The sequence below is a fragment of the Oreochromis aureus genome, linkage group 23, assembly GCF_013358895.1.
Source record: "Oreochromis aureus strain Israel breed Guangdong linkage group 23, ZZ_aureus, whole genome shotgun sequence".
NCBI lineage: Eukaryota > Metazoa > Chordata > Actinopteri > Cichliformes > Cichlidae > Oreochromis > Oreochromis aureus.
Window position 1 is genome coordinate 40,842,789 of NC_052963.1, and position 18,425 is coordinate 40,861,213.

General features: G+C 38.4%; 2 protein-coding genes across 2 annotated transcripts; one reads left to right on the forward strand and one right to left on the reverse strand.

The window, feature by feature from the left end:
• Positions 1–1,299: 1,299 nt before the first annotated feature.
• Positions 1,300–6,793, reverse strand: LOC116327933 (mitochondrial coenzyme A transporter SLC25A42). Its single transcript, XM_031749629.2, has 8 exons — positions 6,453–6,793; positions 5,904–6,058; positions 4,656–4,767; positions 4,348–4,373; positions 3,669–3,835; positions 3,248–3,364; positions 2,921–3,072; positions 1,300–2,805 (listed from the first exon to the last, which is right to left on the reverse strand). The coding sequence occupies exons 2-8, from the start codon at positions 5,988–5,990 to the stop codon at positions 2,480–2,482; spliced, it is 987 nt and encodes a 328-aa protein (XP_031605489.1). The 5' UTR covers positions 5,991–6,058; positions 6,453–6,793; the 3' UTR covers positions 1,300–2,479.
• A 778-nt stretch (positions 6,794–7,571) lies between these two features.
• LOC116327899 (MAU2 chromatid cohesion factor homolog) lies at positions 7,572–17,709 on the forward strand. The gene is made up of 18 exons (XM_031749588.2): positions 7,572–7,848; positions 8,164–8,247; positions 8,421–8,516; positions 8,795–8,889; positions 9,359–9,386; positions 9,600–9,755; positions 10,322–10,468; positions 11,313–11,403; positions 11,513–11,616; positions 12,158–12,235; positions 12,463–12,528; positions 13,096–13,179; positions 13,530–13,579; positions 13,682–13,759; positions 13,848–13,959; positions 14,664–14,754; positions 14,911–15,038; positions 16,432–17,709. The coding sequence occupies exons 1-18, from the start codon at positions 7,615–7,617 to the stop codon at positions 16,504–16,506; spliced, it is 1,797 nt and encodes a 598-aa protein (XP_031605448.1). The 5' UTR covers positions 7,572–7,614; the 3' UTR covers positions 16,507–17,709.
• Positions 17,710–18,425: the final 716 nt, after the last annotated feature.

The window sequence follows — 18,425 nt, forward strand, 5'->3', positions numbered from 1 at the left end:
TTTGTTTTGTAATAAAGTTTACTAAAATAATACAAACGTTTTTAAAAAGAAATAAAATTCCCAAAGATTAAATATAAAGAAAAGTTATACTGGGATCATATATTGGGGAAAAAATACATCACATCAAACAGTGTTTAAGCATGTAATTAACCTTGTTGGGATTTGTAATTTTAATTTCCTATATATTTTTTAACTAAATAGGTAACTTAGCTGCATGTATGTATTAAAGACAACTCATAAAATAACAGTGAAAAAGCTTCTAAATGAACAAGAGCACAGGTCAAGTTCAGGCCATGAGGTGATCAGAGCCTAAATATCCCCCATTATAGGCCAGGCTGTGCAGGGAAAGTAGCTGCTCAGTGCTGCCATCTACTGAAAGTAAAGGAAGACCAAGCAACACATATACTCACCCACCACTTTATTAGGTACACCTATTTACACGTCTCGGGTTCCACCACACCTGTTCGACTGGGGGAATTTCCCCATGCAGCCATCTATCGGGGTCACAGGAAATGGTCACAAAAAAAGAAAATATCCAGCAGCAGTTCTACAGGCAAAAAATGCTTTGTTGATGTCAGAGGTCAGAGAAGGAAGACAGCAGTGCCTCAAATAACCATTCACTACAACCAAGTACGCAGAAGAGCATCTCCCTGGGCTGAGTGCCACACCTGTCAACTATGAATTTTTTCAAATTTGAAAAGCAGACGACTGGAAATACGATGCCTGGTCTGGTGTGAGTTCTGTTACTATTTTGGTATGATCAGGTTTTTGACATAAACAGCATGAAAGCATGGCTCTATCGAGTCAAAGGTTCAAGGTCACTTAGTACCAGCTTCATATAGTTTAACTGCCGCAGCCTACCCGACCACAGGTGCAGCTCATGTCCATCCCTCTACAAGTACAGTCTACCCATCTTCTGATGTTGGCTTCAGCAAGAAAATGTACCATGTCACAAAGAACAAATCATCTCAAATGACAATGAGTTCTCTGTATTCAAATCACATCCACAGTCACCAGATCTCAATCTGATAAAGCGCCTTTAGGGTGTGGTGGAACCAAAAATTTGTATAATGGATGTGCAGCGGACAAATCTGCAGCAACTTATGAATATGGACCAAAATCTGTGAGGAATGCTTCCAGCACCTTTTTGAACCTGCACCATAATTAAAGCAGTTCTGAAGGCAGAGAGAGTCCAGTAAGGTGTACCTGAAATGTCCAATAAGTGTTTTTAAGTGTATTTAAACTGTGACAAGTGACACAACAGACCAGTCTTTGAGGAACCCAATGTAAACAAAACACTTACGACAATCAAAAAGCATTTTATTGGTAGTACAACCATTAGTGAAGGCTTTTCTTCAGCCTAAAAAACTGATTGAACATCAGTGATTTAAATCTGTTCTTGAATGCTGATGACAGCACCATTAGCGTTGCTTGTTACATGGCCCCCTCAAGTGGACAAAAGGATTCATTGCTTAGTGGTGTGGATGGGCCCTTTAATGGAAAGACAATCTTTAAAAACAAACAAACAAAAGAACTAAATTTACATGACTGGATATGATCCATCTTTGAAATATCCATTTGCTGTTTTATTTATTTTTATTTAAAACAAATGAAGACCAGGATGAGTGTGTTAAGTTTAGATTCTGAGTAAACAATGCTTTACAAGCAAGTACAAGCAATGTGACAACAGTAGAGTAAAAAAGCAGAAATGTCAAGAACATGCAAATAACCCAAAAATCTGTCTTTTGTTTAGGTTTAAGGTTTGATTAACGTCCACTTATTAAACATAAGTACTATAAATTCACTGCACCTCAGTGCTGCATGGAAAGTGAAACTGCGCAGTCCTGCTGACATGATCACCCTCTTTCACTCCATCAGTCCACATTGGCACAGTTACACAATTTCATAAGTAAGACAAAGAACACTAGGTACTCACCCTTTCATTACAAACAATACCTTACCCAATCAGGCTATTTAATATTAACAAAATGAAAGTGCTTATTTAAAATCTAAATTTGTCTCCTAATTTAAAGGTTTCAAACTCATTGAGTTCTCTGTATTGACAATGGGTCAAACTGAAAGAACATTGCATGTTTAATAAAGTGCAAATATTTTCTCCATACTGATGCAATCAAAAACACACCTGGCTGTTCACTGCTTTAACCTTCACAAAGATATTATGATTTCACAACACAGCTAAGATTGTGTGAACAATTTCAAAGCACTTTTTTGTCTCTTCACTTTCTTTGAAAGTGAATATTTTCTGTGCATTTTTCAAAGTCTGAGATAAAGCCTATCTTTGTGAACAGCAGATCTCCTGTCCACTCTTCTGACACCCTGTCTTAAGGGAACAGGGGTGTGCAACACAATAGTCCTGCAGAGGCCAGAGACATATTATTGCCATCGCACAGACCTGACAACCTCTCTTATGCCAGTCTCATCTGTGCTATATGTTACGCCTATGTTGTTCCCACATAATTCAGTGGATAAAGTTGCCCATCTGGTGCAATTTGAGCAGAAGGTTGTGTGTAATGTCGAATGTGGTGAAACTTATCCCCACTGCAACGGGCCCTTTCACCCAGTTCATGCTCAGGCCTTTGTACAGTCCGCGTATAACTCCCTCGTGAGTCACGATCTCACGCATTGTTCCCAGAATCGTGCTGTAGGATGAACCGGTAACTCCGGCTGTCTGCATGCGCCGACGTACCACATCCAGGGGGTACGAAGCCGACTGTCCGATCAAGCCTGCACAGGCACCGAAGGCCAAGCGCTCATAAGGATAAGGCTGGGATCGCTTTGTCTTTTCTGAATTGAGAAAAACAACAACAGAAAAATGCATGAAAGAATGGATAAGTGAAAAACAGATATATATGTTTTCCATTTTACTGATTTGAAACAAAAAAGCCTTAATGGTCAGTACCTGAATGTAATTTTTTGAGGGTCTCGTAGGTAAAGAAAGTAATTCCTGCATATGGGATAACACCTAAAATAGTGGGGGTGAAGCCTCGGTAAAGTGTCCTGACACCCTCCTCCTGGGAGATCCGCACAAAGACGTGCATGATGTTACTGTACCTGTTGAAGGAACACATGGCAGGCAAGACATCATTTACCAAACTGACACAAACCTGTTTGTGTTGTGCGATACTGTAACATTCAGCAAACAATATGAAGTGTGCTTCATTCATTCCACTGGGAAAGACACAGAGAGGTATACTTTTGCATGTTACCACAATTGTTAGGTACTTACATTTCTCTGGCAGTGACTGCCATCCTGGCTCGTACCATGTCCAGTGGATAGGTAAGCATAGCAGCGGTTGTACCAGCCAGAGACCCAGCCAGGAAACGTGGAAAAGGAGGCAGAGCTCTGAAACAACCAGGATAATAATATATAGACAGAATGAGCAAAGTAAAATAAAAGAAACACACTAATAATGCTAGAGGCTCTCTGATGCTGTATTTCAGCATCAGAAATTTTGACCTGACGATGGGTCGGACTTGACAACACTCCATTAAGAGTTTCAAGATAGATTGCCAGTAATAAGAACCCAATAACAAACAAAGTGAGTGATTTATACTGACATCTCTAGAATCCTCCTGCTAGCACAGCTAAAAACTAGACAGGCTTTTAAACTGTAAATATAGTGTATGGATATAAATTGCTTACTCACTTGCCCTGGAAGCCGTAGCAGCTCCCCAGCAGTGTCTTGTACTGTTCATGTGAGCAGAACTGGATGGCAGCATAGGGCATGACCCTCACCATGGTCGCAGAGTTTCCCCTCCACAGACTGAACAGCCCACCCTCCATGTATGTAGAGTAAATGACCCTGAAAGCCTCCTAGGTTAGGAACAAGGGTACAGACCGGTCATATTTTCCGCACCTAATCATCTTATCACGATCAGGATAATGACATTATATAGTCAAGTTAACTAACCTTGTGCAAACTTGTGCATAAGAACATATACAATATTAGCACTGCACCAGTCTTCTAGCTAATGGTAGCATTCTTTATTATTGATGTATTTACTGCTTATAAATCAGAAAATTAACTGTTTAAATTATAAAATACATTTGAGAAGACGATACTACTTTGTGCCTGAATGTACCAGAGACTAAGGAGATGTTTTAACAATATCTACTTTGCATGTTTTTGTGCTACCTAAATCAAAAATACTCAGCTGCCAATGTTTTAAAATGAAGAAAAGAAGGCCACTACTCTTATGCAAAAATCCACAACACTCCTTTGTTTGTTATTTGTATTTTCTTATCACAACATTCATGAATTAACCTGCGTAAATCTGCAACTTATCAGTTCCTGACTCACTGATAGGACAGACGCCTGAACTCACCTTAGCTGAGAATCTCTTTGAGGACACTGTGAATAAACAACAGAGACGCAATGAACCTCAAGGTTAAAAAAAAACAAAACACGCACACAAAAAAAAAAAACACACACACTCTCCCACATAAGCTAAACATCTACTAAGAGGATTAGTAATTAGTCAGGAACACTTAGCAAGAAAACTCTGGTACAAACAGAAAAACAGTGGCTGCATTTATGGTGACACCTAACAAAACAGAGGTTAAGTCGCTAACATGCCAGCCTATATTCTTTCCATATTTGCAAGTAAACTTTATTTTGGAGTGTCACACTTACCTTGGAAAATTATTTTGGTGCGATCCAGAGGTGCAATAACTGTTTTGGCGACAGCTCCAGCAAATGCACCACATAACAGGGATTCCAGAGCGGACCAGCTAGGCCTCATATCCTGTTTGAAAACATTTTGTTATTTAGTGCTGACGTTACCATAACTTCCCATTTCTTCAAAATATTACACTGGCTTTAATTGAGGACCAAAAAAAAGTCAGTTTAATTGTTTATCTGGGTTTATTAAGCTTTCTAATCCTCATGAACTGCATCAGAAACATCACATGTTTATTAGCACGTAGGCTCCCACGTTTATGCGACAGCAGAAATCCGCATTTTGGTTAGAGACACAAAAATTTCACAGTTATGAAAGAATCACAAAAGGTAACAATTCACAAGACCAGGAGCTGTTTGTGTGTGCAAGACCCTGAAGTGAGTGGGACAGTTGAACCCAATAAACACTCCCAACTGATAAGAAGAGCATTTGAACTGAAGAACAAAGATGCTGCATTATTACTATGATGATTGCAGATTTAACTGCTGTAATTTAACTTTAGCCAATAAAATAAAAATCTTTTTTTCAGGTTCAGAATTTTATAAACTGACTTTGTACTGGTGTTCAATGAGGAAACAAAAACTTTAGGGCATTAAAAATCCACTATTACAGCAATCCTAACCATATGAAACTATTATTCTGGTTACTCAATATTATCCACTCCATTGCTTTGTAAACAAAGAGCAGCTTTGGATTATGTGGCACCTCACTGCTATTTAAAGCACGTAGCAGAAGACACTTGTCCTTCAGATGGTGTTATAAGGAAGACTGTAGTAGATTTCACAATAACAACAGCACTTCCGTATAACTGAGCTGGATTTGAGAGAGTTGCATGGCCGGTTTTGTTTCAGGTTTTATCATAATCATAAATGAATCTTTTATTTATTTATTTATTTATTTTCACAGCTGGTGCCTTTTAAAAAAAATGCTGCTGTAATGCTCATCACCTGATGTGACTGACAAATAGATGACAGACAGGATGTGCTGATCACAGAGTGCAAAAAACATTAGTTTGTATGCAGTTTTGAACGTATTTATACACAGTCATTAGGCTAGATACGGACTCATTTTTGATTCTTCTTCTTCTGTAAACAAGATGACTCAAACTTTAAACGCCAACCACACCTTGGCATGCTGAAACATGCCTGTAACATCAATCGCCTGTGTTCAAGTTTAAGGTATGAAGAGAGACAAATCCTCACCTTTGCTTGGCTGGCTGGGGGCAGAGTCAACACAGTGGCCTGAGCCACTGGCAGCCTGTGCTGACGGTCCTGCAAACGATGGGCCATGTCTCCCCTTTAAGGGTTACCAAAGCTGCCAAACACCAGACTGCTCATTCAATAAAGAAAACAAAACACTGCAGACAAAGAGAAATATAGAGAAATATGTCAAGGATATTACAGTTGAGTTCAACACTACACAGCCCCTTGTGTCGCAGTCCCTCTCTATATGTACTTGACGCGAGTACGTGCTTGCACGCACGCCCATGTTCTGCACAAACAGTCTGGCTTGTAAACAGAGTATTGCATTACCGAAGATCGATCCATCGCTATTCTCCATCACTGATCCAAGTAATACTAATCATCACACTTAGTGATTATTCTCTAAAACTGACCCAACAACTTAATGACCGCACCTCGAATCAAATGCATAAACTGCGTCTTATCCATACAAACAGTGCATAAACAAGCTTGTGTAACCTCTATGCAGTTAAATCTATTTGCACGACGACTGATTATCTCATTTGTTACCTTAGTCTGCGTTCAAAAAGGACTCCGTGTTTGGAAATCTTCGACGTGATAAATCAGTCCGACCTGGTCTCTGATGCACACATGTGTTGTGTTCTCGCACAAACTTGAACCTGGAACACGCTTCGAGGTCTTTCTGCACGTCTCCTCACGATGTTGACGTTTCTGGAGATGGCTATTTTTAAAAAAATACACAAGTGTCAAGCAGTGCAAAGGGTGTTAATCCTTTAGAAATGACGTCTGGGTGAAAACTGCACTCGGAGCTGCACCCTAGCTTCTACGCAAGAGATTATTTGGGCTTTCCAGCGTCTTAAAGAAAAATTGGGACGGCTTATAACATTATTTTGACTACAATACCCAAGAGCTAATATCGGTGTTGTAGTAAAGTCTCGCGAGATTGGCCACGACATTGGGTTGCCAGGTTTTGTCAACATTTTTGATAGTCGCTACATTTTTGTACATTGTGTACATTTTCTTTGTTGTGACGTTTAAATTCTGTTACAATCATTTTCTTCATCGCCTTAATGTTCCGTTTAATTCAGGTTATTGGAGAAAAATGTTTACATTCTTTAAGGATATTTATTTACACTGCTCGGTTTACCTGACTAACAGGCTCAAACTTGTAAAAAAAACTAACATAAAAGACAGGAAATAATCAAATGTGCTACTTGGAAATGGGCTCAAATACTTACAACTCCAAATTCATTGATTAATTAAATAATATGTCTACTGATCAGTCGATCCCCCCAGGAAACAACTTACCCCCTAAATAACTTACTGCATGTCAACCTAGAAGATTTTTATTTTAATGTTCTGAGTGTTGTGAGTTCACATGGGAGCTTGGACTAGCTGTGTTTGATATGTAAAACCATACTTTGTCAGGCACAGGGAAAGAAAACTTAATATATTGAAGAAGAGTAATATATCATGAGTTACAGCCTGATATTGATATTTAAGCAACGGTGTCTTAAGTAAAATGCAATTAGATAAAGTATTTCACTTCTAATAAACTCATCGTGATTTTAGTTAGTAGTCAAACATAATTTAAGGTTTACTAAACAGAGTAAACGCCAACAGGAGTAGTGAGCAGCTCTTTCTACATGGCCGAACCTGGCAACCCGCCAGTCTGGCCGTAGCGCTGAAAAACTTGTTGTTGTCTGGGAAAATGGCGTCAAACGTAGAGGCCCCGGAGCGCTGGTACCTCGCCCTTTTAGGCTTTGCGGAGCATTTCCGAACCTCCAGTCCGCCCAAAATACGACTCTGTGTGCACTGTCTACAGGCCGTGTTTCAGTTTAAGCCCCCGCAGAGGATCGAGGCTAGAACACATCTTCAGCTTGGCTCGGTTCTCTACCACCACACCAAGAACAGCGAGCTGGCCCGCAACCACTTGGAGAAAGCGGTGAGGGACGTTTGATCTGGGAAAGAGCGGGGATGCTGTGGAGAAGGGGACGGGTGTAGGCCGCAGGGAGCGAAAACGGTGAACGGCGGAAGTCTTTAAATCGCTGTTTATTCGGGAAGGTTTGATTCGTAAAGGGATGAAGAAATAACGTCAGTTCGTGTCTGATTTGATCAGCTGTTTGTTAGATAGCCGTCCGAGTCTTAGACTTTCGCTCTTTCTTTGCTGTTAGCTTAAAAGGCTACTATCAGCGTTTAATGTTGTCAGAAACGACAGCAAATGCGACGCCGCCAACATTTTCTGTCTTTTGCTTTGCAGTGGTATATATCTCAGCAAGTTCCTCAGTTTGAAGATGTCAAGTTTGAAGCTGCCAGCATTTTGTCAGAACTCTTTTGCCAACAGGTAAGCCATTCTAATTCAAGATAAGGTCATTATAATGTTTGTTTGTTTTTTACTGCTTACCTTAGGACATTTTAATATCTGTATTTAAAAAAAAAAAAAAAAAAAAAAAGCAGATATGCCTCGTTGTCTTTGTTATTGACTTTTAACTATTGATCCTGCAAATCGATTTTCAGAATTTGGTGGACTCTGCAAAACCCCTGCTGCGCAAAGCCATCCAGATTTCACAACAAACACCATACTGGCACTGCAGATTGTTGTTCCAGCTGGCGGTATGTATTAAGTACAATGAGTGTGAATGTTTCCCTCGAGGGTATTGCTTCACTCATGCGAGATATTTTCATAAGCAGGTATAATAGTGTACTCTTAATATTAATAAACTTAATAAATCCAGTATGAAAGCTGTTTGATCTATATTGGTTAGATTTTATTGGAGTCTAGAGTTTGTGTCTATAATGAAATTTTTAAAAAAAACCCAAAACGTCCCAGTAGATAACTGTGTTCATTCATTGTTTTCATTTATTCATAGTTTTTTAATTGTGTCTCTTAGCAACTTCATACACTGGAGAAAGACTTGGTGTCAGCATGTGACCTTTTGGGAGTTGGAGCTGAGTATGCACGAGTGGTGGGCTCTGAATATACCAGGTAAATAGATGGTTCTGTCTTTTGTTAATTGCATTTAAAGCTTTGAGCGGTTAGCTGGAGGTTTCTTATGTCTCTTAAAAAGTTTAGTCATGAGGAAGTGGACTATGAAACTCTTGACAACACAGCTGACACTGTCCTACTTTGACACAGACGCTGGTGTGAAATAAAGGATATGTCATACATGTTTGTCAGATTTTTATATTTAAACTGTTTGTTTGTGTTCGGTTTATTTTGATTATGTAAACAATATACAGGGGTTCATTTAGCAAAGAAAAGGGAAAAAAAGTGCTATACAAAATAATGCCAAATACATTTCATAATCGCTTAACCTGTTCTGATTCAGTTGCATATTTCCTCCGACATAAAAACAGATATTGTGTTAAGAGAAATAAAGTATTAGTGAAGTAAGGAAACAAAGATCAGATTGTCAGTCTTCTTAAAACTCACCTGACTTGTTCTTGCTTTTTAGGGCATTGTTTCTCCTTAGTAAAGGAATGGTGAGTCTTTTGTCATACTTCACTTTGTACGGCTATACAATTGTAATACATACTATATTAAATAATGCATACAATAAGTTTGTTTTTTGTTGTTTTGTTTCAGGGTTTGTTTGTTTTTTAAACACAATGCTAATGGCATTACAGTGCAAGTTAAAATAAACAAAAAGCATTTTTGTGCAGTTTTGATTGTGTTAATATCCTCCAATCTTCTAGCTGCTGCTAATGGAGAGGAAGCTTGGGGAGGTGCATCCTCTTCTCACACTATGTGGAACTATAGTGGAAAACTGGCAGGGAAACCCAATCCAGAAGGAGTCTCTGAGGGTCTTCTTCCTTGTGCTACAGGTCACACACTACCTGGATGCTGGACAGGTAAGAGGAAATTGTGTTAAGCAAAAGACTTGGAAAAGCAAGGCTTGCTACTCTGCAGTTATTCTGTTATCTGAATAAATGTGGAGGGAGCTATAACTTCAACTTCAGTGGTTATTAGGACATAAAAACTTTGTGTATCAAGTCATCTGTTACATTTGATTAAAAACTAGTTAATAAGGTTTAAAAGCTTGTTAAAGCCTTACTAAACGCTCAGTCCAGAATGCTGACATGATAAGTGTTTCTGGCTTATCCCACCAGAGCACTGGGATAAGATTCATTTAATGGTTACGGTAACAAGACTGAAACAAAACTCAACAAATGCCTACCCATTGCACAGACTGCATGCATGGGTCAGTGCAATTGACAGTCGCAGTATTTGCCATTTCAGAGTCCTGCAAGAGATTTCTTTTGCAGATTATTTGTAAGCCATGGCTTTCTCCTGTAACATCGGTAGGATTATGAAAGTTTCAAAGCATTCAAATATTGATTTTAGTGGCATAGGGAGAGGTATATCTGTGTGCTAAATGCTGCAAAGAGGTATGACAGATGTTAATGAACATATCCAGGTGAAGAGCGTGAAGCCGTGTTTGAAGCAGCTGCAGCAGTGTATCCAAACCATCTCCACACTCCACGATGATGAGATTCTGCCGAGCAACCCAGCTGACTTGTTCCACTGGCTGCCCAAGGAGCACATGTGTGTCCTCGTATATTTGGTAATGGCGTGTTTCTTTCCATAACTTGAAATTCGCTTAAAGTTGTAACCTCAGCATGACTTTTAGACCTTGGTTTCTTACTTTAAAAGCTTTCAAACTTTTAATGTATATAGTCCGTTTTGGTCGTCCTGCAGTTTATGACCCTGTTTACACTTGGCTTTTAGTGCAAACAGGGTCATTCTGATGTGATTGCGTCTTGGGGAGTCGCATCTCAAATGGGTTTTATAAAAGTGTAAATTACCACAAATATGCATATTTTATATTCGCTTCATTTACTTAAACCATTTGCCACAGTGGACTGGAACACGTATAACCATATATATTTTGTAGTATAAACACTATTAAGTCTCCAAAAAGGGCATAAGAGGAAAATCTGTGATAAATGTGTGATCTAATGATCCTTATTTGTCTTGTGCTGCACTTCTTTGAAAGTTGCAAAATTCTGTATTTTACAAATTTGATTACCAATAAATCTAGTCCTTTCAATGTTCTGTCTGCTTTTGGTCACATGGTGTGAGATCGTTAACAGTCCAAGGCAAACATCTGCTGTAAAATGTTTTTCAAGTACTGACGCAGATATTTCCAGCTAGTTTGCAGGTAGTCTGTAGCTTTAATTTGCAGTGAAAACGCAACTACATTTAAAAATGTAGATATCAAAAGCGTAGAGCTTGAAAGCTTCTGGGACTACAGTTTGGAGGGGGGCAACTATAGTGGGAGCCCCATGCAACACAATGCTTCTCACTGGGAGAGTCATGGTTGTGTATTAACCTTCTGGGAGGACCCCCCCCACCCCCATATTAGCGCTTTGCAAGGGATTTGACTGCAGTGTTTTTTCTTTTTACAGGTGACAGTCATGCACTCCATGCAAGCAGGCTATCTGGAGAAAGCCCAGAAGTACACAGACAAAGCTCTTATGCAACTAGAGAAGCTAAAAAGTGAGTTAAAAATATTCACACTGTTTATAAAACAAACAAAAAACACACCTGTATACTGCTTTACATAACACACTTTTGTAAATTTGTCCTTGTGTTTTTTATGCTCCAGTGTTGGACTGCAGCCCAATCCTATCTACCTTTCAAGTCATTCTACTGGAACACATTATCATGTGCCGACTCGTCACAGGCCACAAGGCCACTGCATTACAAGAGGTATATTGTTTCTGTCTCTATGGCCAGTTCTTGAGTTTTGCTTTCTATTCAAAGCATGCTATTATGCTTCCTTCCGCCTTTTATCCCTGAACTCTTCTAGTGTATCTTTACAGAATTCACTGTTCAAAAGAATGTTTTTATTTTTTATATCTTTTATTGGACCTTGGTGCAGCCCCTCTGTGCGTCCTCTATATGAAGCAAGCCATTGGAAAACCAACCTTATTTAAGGCTGCTTTTCTTCTGATTAATTTCCCTGGGAACTGAGCTTGTAGAGCAGCTTGACGACTGACTTTTTGTATAAACACTGACATCATTATTTCAAATTTTGGCCATGCTTAACATGTGCATGCATCATTTTGACAGTATATGTGGCAGAAAACAAGAAAAGTATAATAGATTGACGGAGCATATATTAAAGTCAAAAATTCCAGAGGCATGTCCAGTGCCTCTGGAATCGTATTTTTGTTGCAGATTATATTTAAAAATAATTTGCATATCTAAATGGTACTGTGAAAATGAAGTCTCTGTTCTGTCCCTCTAGATTTCACAGGTGTGTCAGCTGTGCCAACAGTCCCCCAGGTTATTCACCAACCATGCTGCTCAGCTTCACACACTATTGGTGAGCATTTTCAGCCAAAGCCCTTTTTAAATTGTCTAAACTCTGTGCTTGATGAACGTAATCAGTGTTACCAATACCATACAAGACAAAAGTTACAGAACACAGCTTCATATTTAAGGAACTCTAAAAATGACTTGCAAAAAAAAAAAAAAGCGTTAGTCTTATTCCTGTTTTGTTTTCAATAATCAGTCTAAAAGATGTCTTCTTCTGTCCTTCCCATATCACAGGGTCTGTACTGTATCTCAGTAAACTGTATGGATAATGCAGAAGCACAGTTTACTACAGCCTTGCGGGTGAGTATGTGACAATTTGTATGTTTTGGGTGAGGGGGGCACTCTTTCCTCAGTTACTGTAACAGTTCTCGTATCTTCTTGTCTTATAAGAAGCATTTAGACTTAACATTTCTAGGGACTCCCTGTGGGTAGCTAGCTACAGGGCAGCTCCCATGAGAACTACATAGCTTACAGGTCTCTGTTATTTATTCTATTTTTTCCCCCTTATTGCACATCCACCACCGATAGGAATGCTAATGTGACTTATTATCCAGTGGGTAGTTGACATAGCAACAGCTACAATAACAACAACAAGACGGAGGCCCTGAACATAGCTGTGTGCTTGTTGTTTGTCATGGGTTTGGTTATAATTACAGAGTTGGAAAGCAGATGTGTGGTTGAAAGCACCCAGTTTTTGTGCTTTTAAGCTCTCACTTAACATTAATGTAAAAAATGTTAAAGTACCTGTTCCTTCAAAAAAAAATTTAGAATTGTGAAAAAGTTCCTCCATTTCAAACGCTTCAATGCTGTCTTGCAGCAACTTCTTTTCTCATCTAAAATCTGTCCACATTTCTTCTTCTGTTTCAGCTCACCACACACCAGGAACTGTGGACATACATTGTAACCAACTTGGCCAGCGTCTACATAAGGGAAGGCAACCGACACCAGGAGGTCCGTTCATAATAATGAGTTACCGCTTTTAAGTACATTAGTGAAATGTAGTGAGCTGTGGGTTAATTCAATGCCTGGCTGAATAAATACTTTTGTCCCGTCCTTGTAAACATGGTGTTGCCATTACATTCTCCGTCCACCAGGGAGCACTGATGAGTTAAATTTTCAAAGGAAAAATGTTCATTTAGCATAGTTAGAACTACATTTTATCCCAGTTCTACCACATCTAGGAGATTAAAGTAATCTCAAAAGTAAACATTATGGCTTTGAGACAAAGGGGCATAAAAAGATTTGTTATTGAATTTGTAATGCTTAACATCACTTCTTTTTTTTTTTTTTAATTTCCTCAGCTGTACAGCCTTCTTGAGAGAATAAACCCAGACCATAACTTTCCCGTAAGGTAAGAGCCATGTTTTATGTTTAACACAAGAAAATGCATGAAATGACAATATTAATTCAGACTCTGAAATATACACCCTTTGACTTTTCTCTTTTCATTCAGCTCCCACTGCCTCCGCGCTGCTGCCTTCTACATCAGGGGACTCTTGTCTTTCTTTCAGGGACGGTACAACGAGGCAAAGTATGGCACATTTTTTTCATTGTTTCAAGCATACACACCCCAAAACACACCCTGCGCTGTTGCATAATTTTATTTCTTTGTGTTGAAGACGGTTCCTAAGAGAAACCTTGAAGATGTCTAATGCTGAGGATCTGAACAGACTGACGGCATGCTCCCTTGTTCTGCTAGGCCACATCTTCTACGTACTGGGCAACCACAGAGTAAGACTAAATACTTGGCAAATGGGGCTAACGCTCACACTAATGGTAACCTGATAGATCTGAAGAATATGGTCACTAAAGTAGAACGTTTTATCTCATATTTTTAAATCAGAACAAAGTAAGAGAAAAATGGCTTACCTGTCTAATCTCACTCCCCTTTTGCTGTTTAATGTTGCAGCTGGAGCCTCATTCGTTGAACTGTTTATACATTTTGCCCATAAAAGGAACAGAATTCACAGTGATAAATTGTCCTGGTTTATGAAACTGCTCTCATAATCATTGTACTTAACCAAATTTGCATGGACCCGTGACAGCCCATAACATTAGTTTGGCTACTGAGGCATTTGCTGGTCGATACAGAAAAGCATAGTTCTGCTTGTTAGTTGAGTCTCAGGCAAAGCAAAACAACTAACAGAGAAAGACTGCAATATGCACATGAATATTTTAAAATGTGAAATAAATGATTCAGTAATTTCTGGCCATCTCTGCTAAACATGTTTAAAAGCTGACTCTTCCTCAGCTGATGGCTGTAGCTACAACCGTTTTAGCATTTGGTTTCTTTGTCATTTGTGAGCAGAAATTAAGTCATTGTGTTGATTGAAGGGTCCTCATTACTCTTGTACAAATAAATGAACATTGTATTTTTAAACCTACGCTTTGCAGAAAATTTGCAGACATTTTCTAAATTTCTGTCTTCTCTGTAGGAAAGTAACAACATGGTTGTACCTGCAATGCAGCTGGCCAGCAAGATCCCAGACATGTCAGTTCAGCTCTGGTCTTCAGCACTGTTGAAAGGTAGAGAATGACCTTTTCCTGTTTCTCAGTAAAACATAATTTGTTATTTTAGAGCTGCACAGACAGTCTAATCCGTGTAGACTACTTGGCAAAACATTTTTGAGTTTATCACAGTTTACTGTGTTTAAAGGTTTTGACCATGTGCTGTGCTTGCAGATTTGAACAAGGCTCTTGGGAACACCATGGATGCCCATGAAGCCGCCCAGATGCACCAGAACTTTTCCCAGCAGCTGCTACAGGACCACATTGCTGCCTGCAGCCTTCCTGAGCATAACCTCATCAGTGTACGTTAAAGCAACTTAGTGTCCTAGGTTTATTGTTATCACACTGTTTTATTAATATTTTATCAATTTTTTTTTTCTTGCAACAAAAAGAAAAGAAGCTTCAAATCAAAAAGGTTATGGCCTTAAGGGAAAATGACAAAGACCATGATAAAAATATTTGGTATTTACATCTGGTTACTTTGCTCAAGCTCAATATTTCTATTATTGTTCATCTGTTGGCCAGAAATAAAAAGAATGTGCACAATGCATCTGTATGCATCAGAACTTGGTCGTGATGTAACATGAGGGATGTGGTTAAGCTCAGTCTGCAGAAATATGGCGCGTAAACAGTATGTTTGACTGAACTAGTTGAAAAGGTAAATTGGCGAGTCAGTGGATAAATGACGGATTACAGCTTTGAATTATTAGCTTGGTAGGCTTTGAATAGGAAAGGATCAAATGCAATAATATCCACCAGTGAGAAACTGATTTGTGGTCTCGGTAAAACCAGTGGAGAACTGGTCAAGTGTTAGTGCTGATAATTAATACGTTATTTCACTTGTTTACTAGCAAATGGCTTAAAACGGATGAGGAGAAGCTCTTATTGATCACATGGCTGACATAAATCTACATGTTTTTGCAGTGTTGTGAGAGAGAGACAGACAGACAGTTGCCTGACACAATTTAAAGGTTCTTGTGTGGGAAATGCTACAAATAAGGCAACAAGCGGTGTTGAACTGTTAGGAAGCCAAAAATACCCATTACCATTTCCAAAATGGTATGCTCATGTTAGTTAACAATAGGCTTGTTGCTCGTTGTTTGAGTCGTGATACTAACTAACTTGGAAGTTCTCAAATGTTAAATAAGAACTTAAGAAGACACAAATTTTGCTATTTTCGTCAAGCCGAGTCTCTCACTGATCGCTGACCACTGCTTTGGTTAAAATTCAAACATTTTCACCTGAGTTTGAGTCTTGATGTGTTGCAAAACGTAAAATCACGCATTAGCTTCATTCCTTTTCAATAAATGTTACATTTAATTTTGAAGAAAAATATAATCTTTCATTGGTGATTTGCTGAAGAGCGGTGTTATTCAGCCAGGAAAAACCCAGTATGTTTATTGGATCTTTCAGTAAACATGATAGATGGATTTTTGAGTTCTACACAAATACAGGAAAAAGAAAAAAGAAAAGTCTTTGAGACGATGTAATTCTTGTCCCATTATTATACACTAAAATATTACCACTTGTACATTAACACTTAATTTTACTCAGCAGATTTCATTGGTGACTTTCAAGAGATCTGTTTTAAAAATGTTTAAACAGTGACCTTGAATATGACGCATAATGGCCTTTTCGAGGCTAGGCGCTTTGGTGTATGGCTGCATTAACGGTTTACTTCCGTCTCTCTTTCAGTGGACTGATGGCCCCCCTCCTGTCCAGATCCAAGCCCAAAACGGTCCAACAACCAGCCTTGCAAGCCTGTTATAAGGAACCTCCTGTCTAACATGTGACTGTTGATGCTAAATTATCACAAGCAACAAATTGATCCCTTCCAACCCGCTATCCAGACCACTGTAGCTTAAAAGGAATTTAACAGATGACAGTTTGGGCCTTCACTTTATCAGCTTCTGGAGATTTCTTCCTGATTGACTGCTATTATATTTTTTAATATTGTAGAAAAATTACAACTGCAGTTGTAAAGGTATTTCACGCTCTCTGTTGATTTAAAGGAGTGAAGGACACATGGTAAAAGGCTTCTTTGCTTTTCACTACGTTTGCCAGGACTCTTTTCCATTTGCTGGAAAACCAAGAGGAGAGATGTGGGCAGTAAAGAAATGTAGAAGAAATTAATTTATTCATCTTGCTATTTTTGTAACTGTTGGTAAATATTTTACATCTTGCCTTTTTTGTATGAATACTGTTTTTTTTTTTTTTTTTTTTTTTTTTCTTGCATGAAAGTTACTGATGCAGATTCCCTGTATGATAGTTTTTGACCTGCTAACAATAAACTCTTGGTAGATAACTTTTGCACAAAATCCACAGTAGGAAAAAATAGAAACCTTGTAATTTATTTTCACAGGATAATAATTTGAAAAAGTTTCCTTCTGAAAATTGACAGTATACATTGCTGCAGAATCCACTGTGCAGAAGATGCTTGGTCTGTTAACGAACAGTGTTTGAATACTTGTAGAATTTATGTGATTTGGTGGCCACAAGGTTTGCCACATGCAGTTTAAAAAAAAACACACACACACATTAAGCAATGTATTTTTGGAAGTTGCATAATATATAAATTCCTGTAGATGTATTACTTTTTACAAATCATGTTTTAACTTTTGGAGCCTTCAGTAATCTTCAGATATCACAAAAAAAAGAATTTATTTTATTTTGTTCTATTTTAATTTGTCTTGATAGTTCCACTAAGGGGTTTCTTTACAGTATGTTTGTATAGATTTGCCACTTGTTGAACCTTTTATTGTACAGTGACGTTTTATAAAGTCAATTTAGTAAAGTGTGATATGTATTATTTTAGCTAACCTGTGTAGGTAACTTGAGGCTTGGTATTTAAAGCACTCTGTAAGGACACAGTTTAAGCTTAAGTACTTGCTATGTTCTATCCAGTTCCTATGTTTTTAATTCTTACATTGTTTTCAATAATTTTCCAATAAAAATATGATTGAAATTTTGTAATTGACTGTTTTACCTCACTTTGTAGACATTATATTCATTGACTTATACTGCTACAAGTACTGGATGTGCTAGAGTTAATTGTGTTGAATGGTAATGCATTGTTTGCATATTTTATATGCTTTTAGATAGTAGGAAGCAAAGCTAGGCCTTATGCCACATGCACCCAATCACCCACAATGTCAAAACCACTTCTCTAATTTTGTATAGTTCCCCCTGGTGCAGCTTTGATAGTTATGACACATTGGGTTGTGAGCATAATTTCTCTGGGGGTGTCCTCTCGATGTTGACAGTGAATTCTCTGGGTCATCCTTGGTTTGGGCTCACCAGTTGGCTCCTCAGTCAACTACTCAGTCCACACCTTGGGCTTGTTTTTGTCTTCCTTAAAATGTTCCTGAGTACTTTTTTGCAGTGTGCTGGGTTTATGGTGAGGTTGCTTGCTCTACAACAATGTTTAGTTGGGTGGAAGGTGTCAAAGTAACAGCCACATGACATGCAATGTAATAAATGCTTTCCCAGAGCAATAATTTGTTTACCTATAGTTTGTTGTAGTGGTAAGAGTTGGTGTTAGTCTGTTTTATTACTAACCCTTAGATGGTGCTAAAGTTTTCATCCAATATCTACATGTAATTTCAGAGTTAAAATTAAAATGTAGTTTTTCGCAGTTTGACCTAAAATAATTCTTCCAAACCGTTTCTCAAATTTCTAAACTAAGACTG

Excerpts from the sequence above, each read along its gene's own strand:
- LOC116327933 (XM_031749629.2), bottom strand. The coding sequence starts at position 5,990 with ATGGCCCATCGTTTGCAGGACCGTCAGCACAGGCTGCCAGTGGCTCAG. Across the intron at positions 3,836-4,347 it reads CAAAGAGATTCTCAGCTAAG|GAGGCTTTCAGGGTCATTTA; the intron begins GTGAGTTCAGGC and ends TTCCTAACCTAG. Across the intron at positions 2,806-2,920 it reads CCTCAAAAAATTACATTCAG|AAAAGACAAAGCGATCCCAG; the intron begins GTACTGACCATT and ends TTCTCAATTCAG.
- LOC116327899 (XM_031749588.2), top strand. The coding sequence starts at position 7,615 with ATGGCGTCAAACGTAGAGGCCCCGGAGCGCTGGTACCTCGCCCTTTTA. Across the intron at positions 8,517-8,794 it reads GATTGTTGTTCCAGCTGGCG|CAACTTCATACACTGGAGAA; the intron begins GTATGTATTAAG and ends TGTGTCTCTTAG. Across the intron at positions 12,529-13,095 it reads AGTTTACTACAGCCTTGCGG|CTCACCACACACCAGGAACT; the intron begins GTGAGTATGTGA and ends CTTCTGTTTCAG.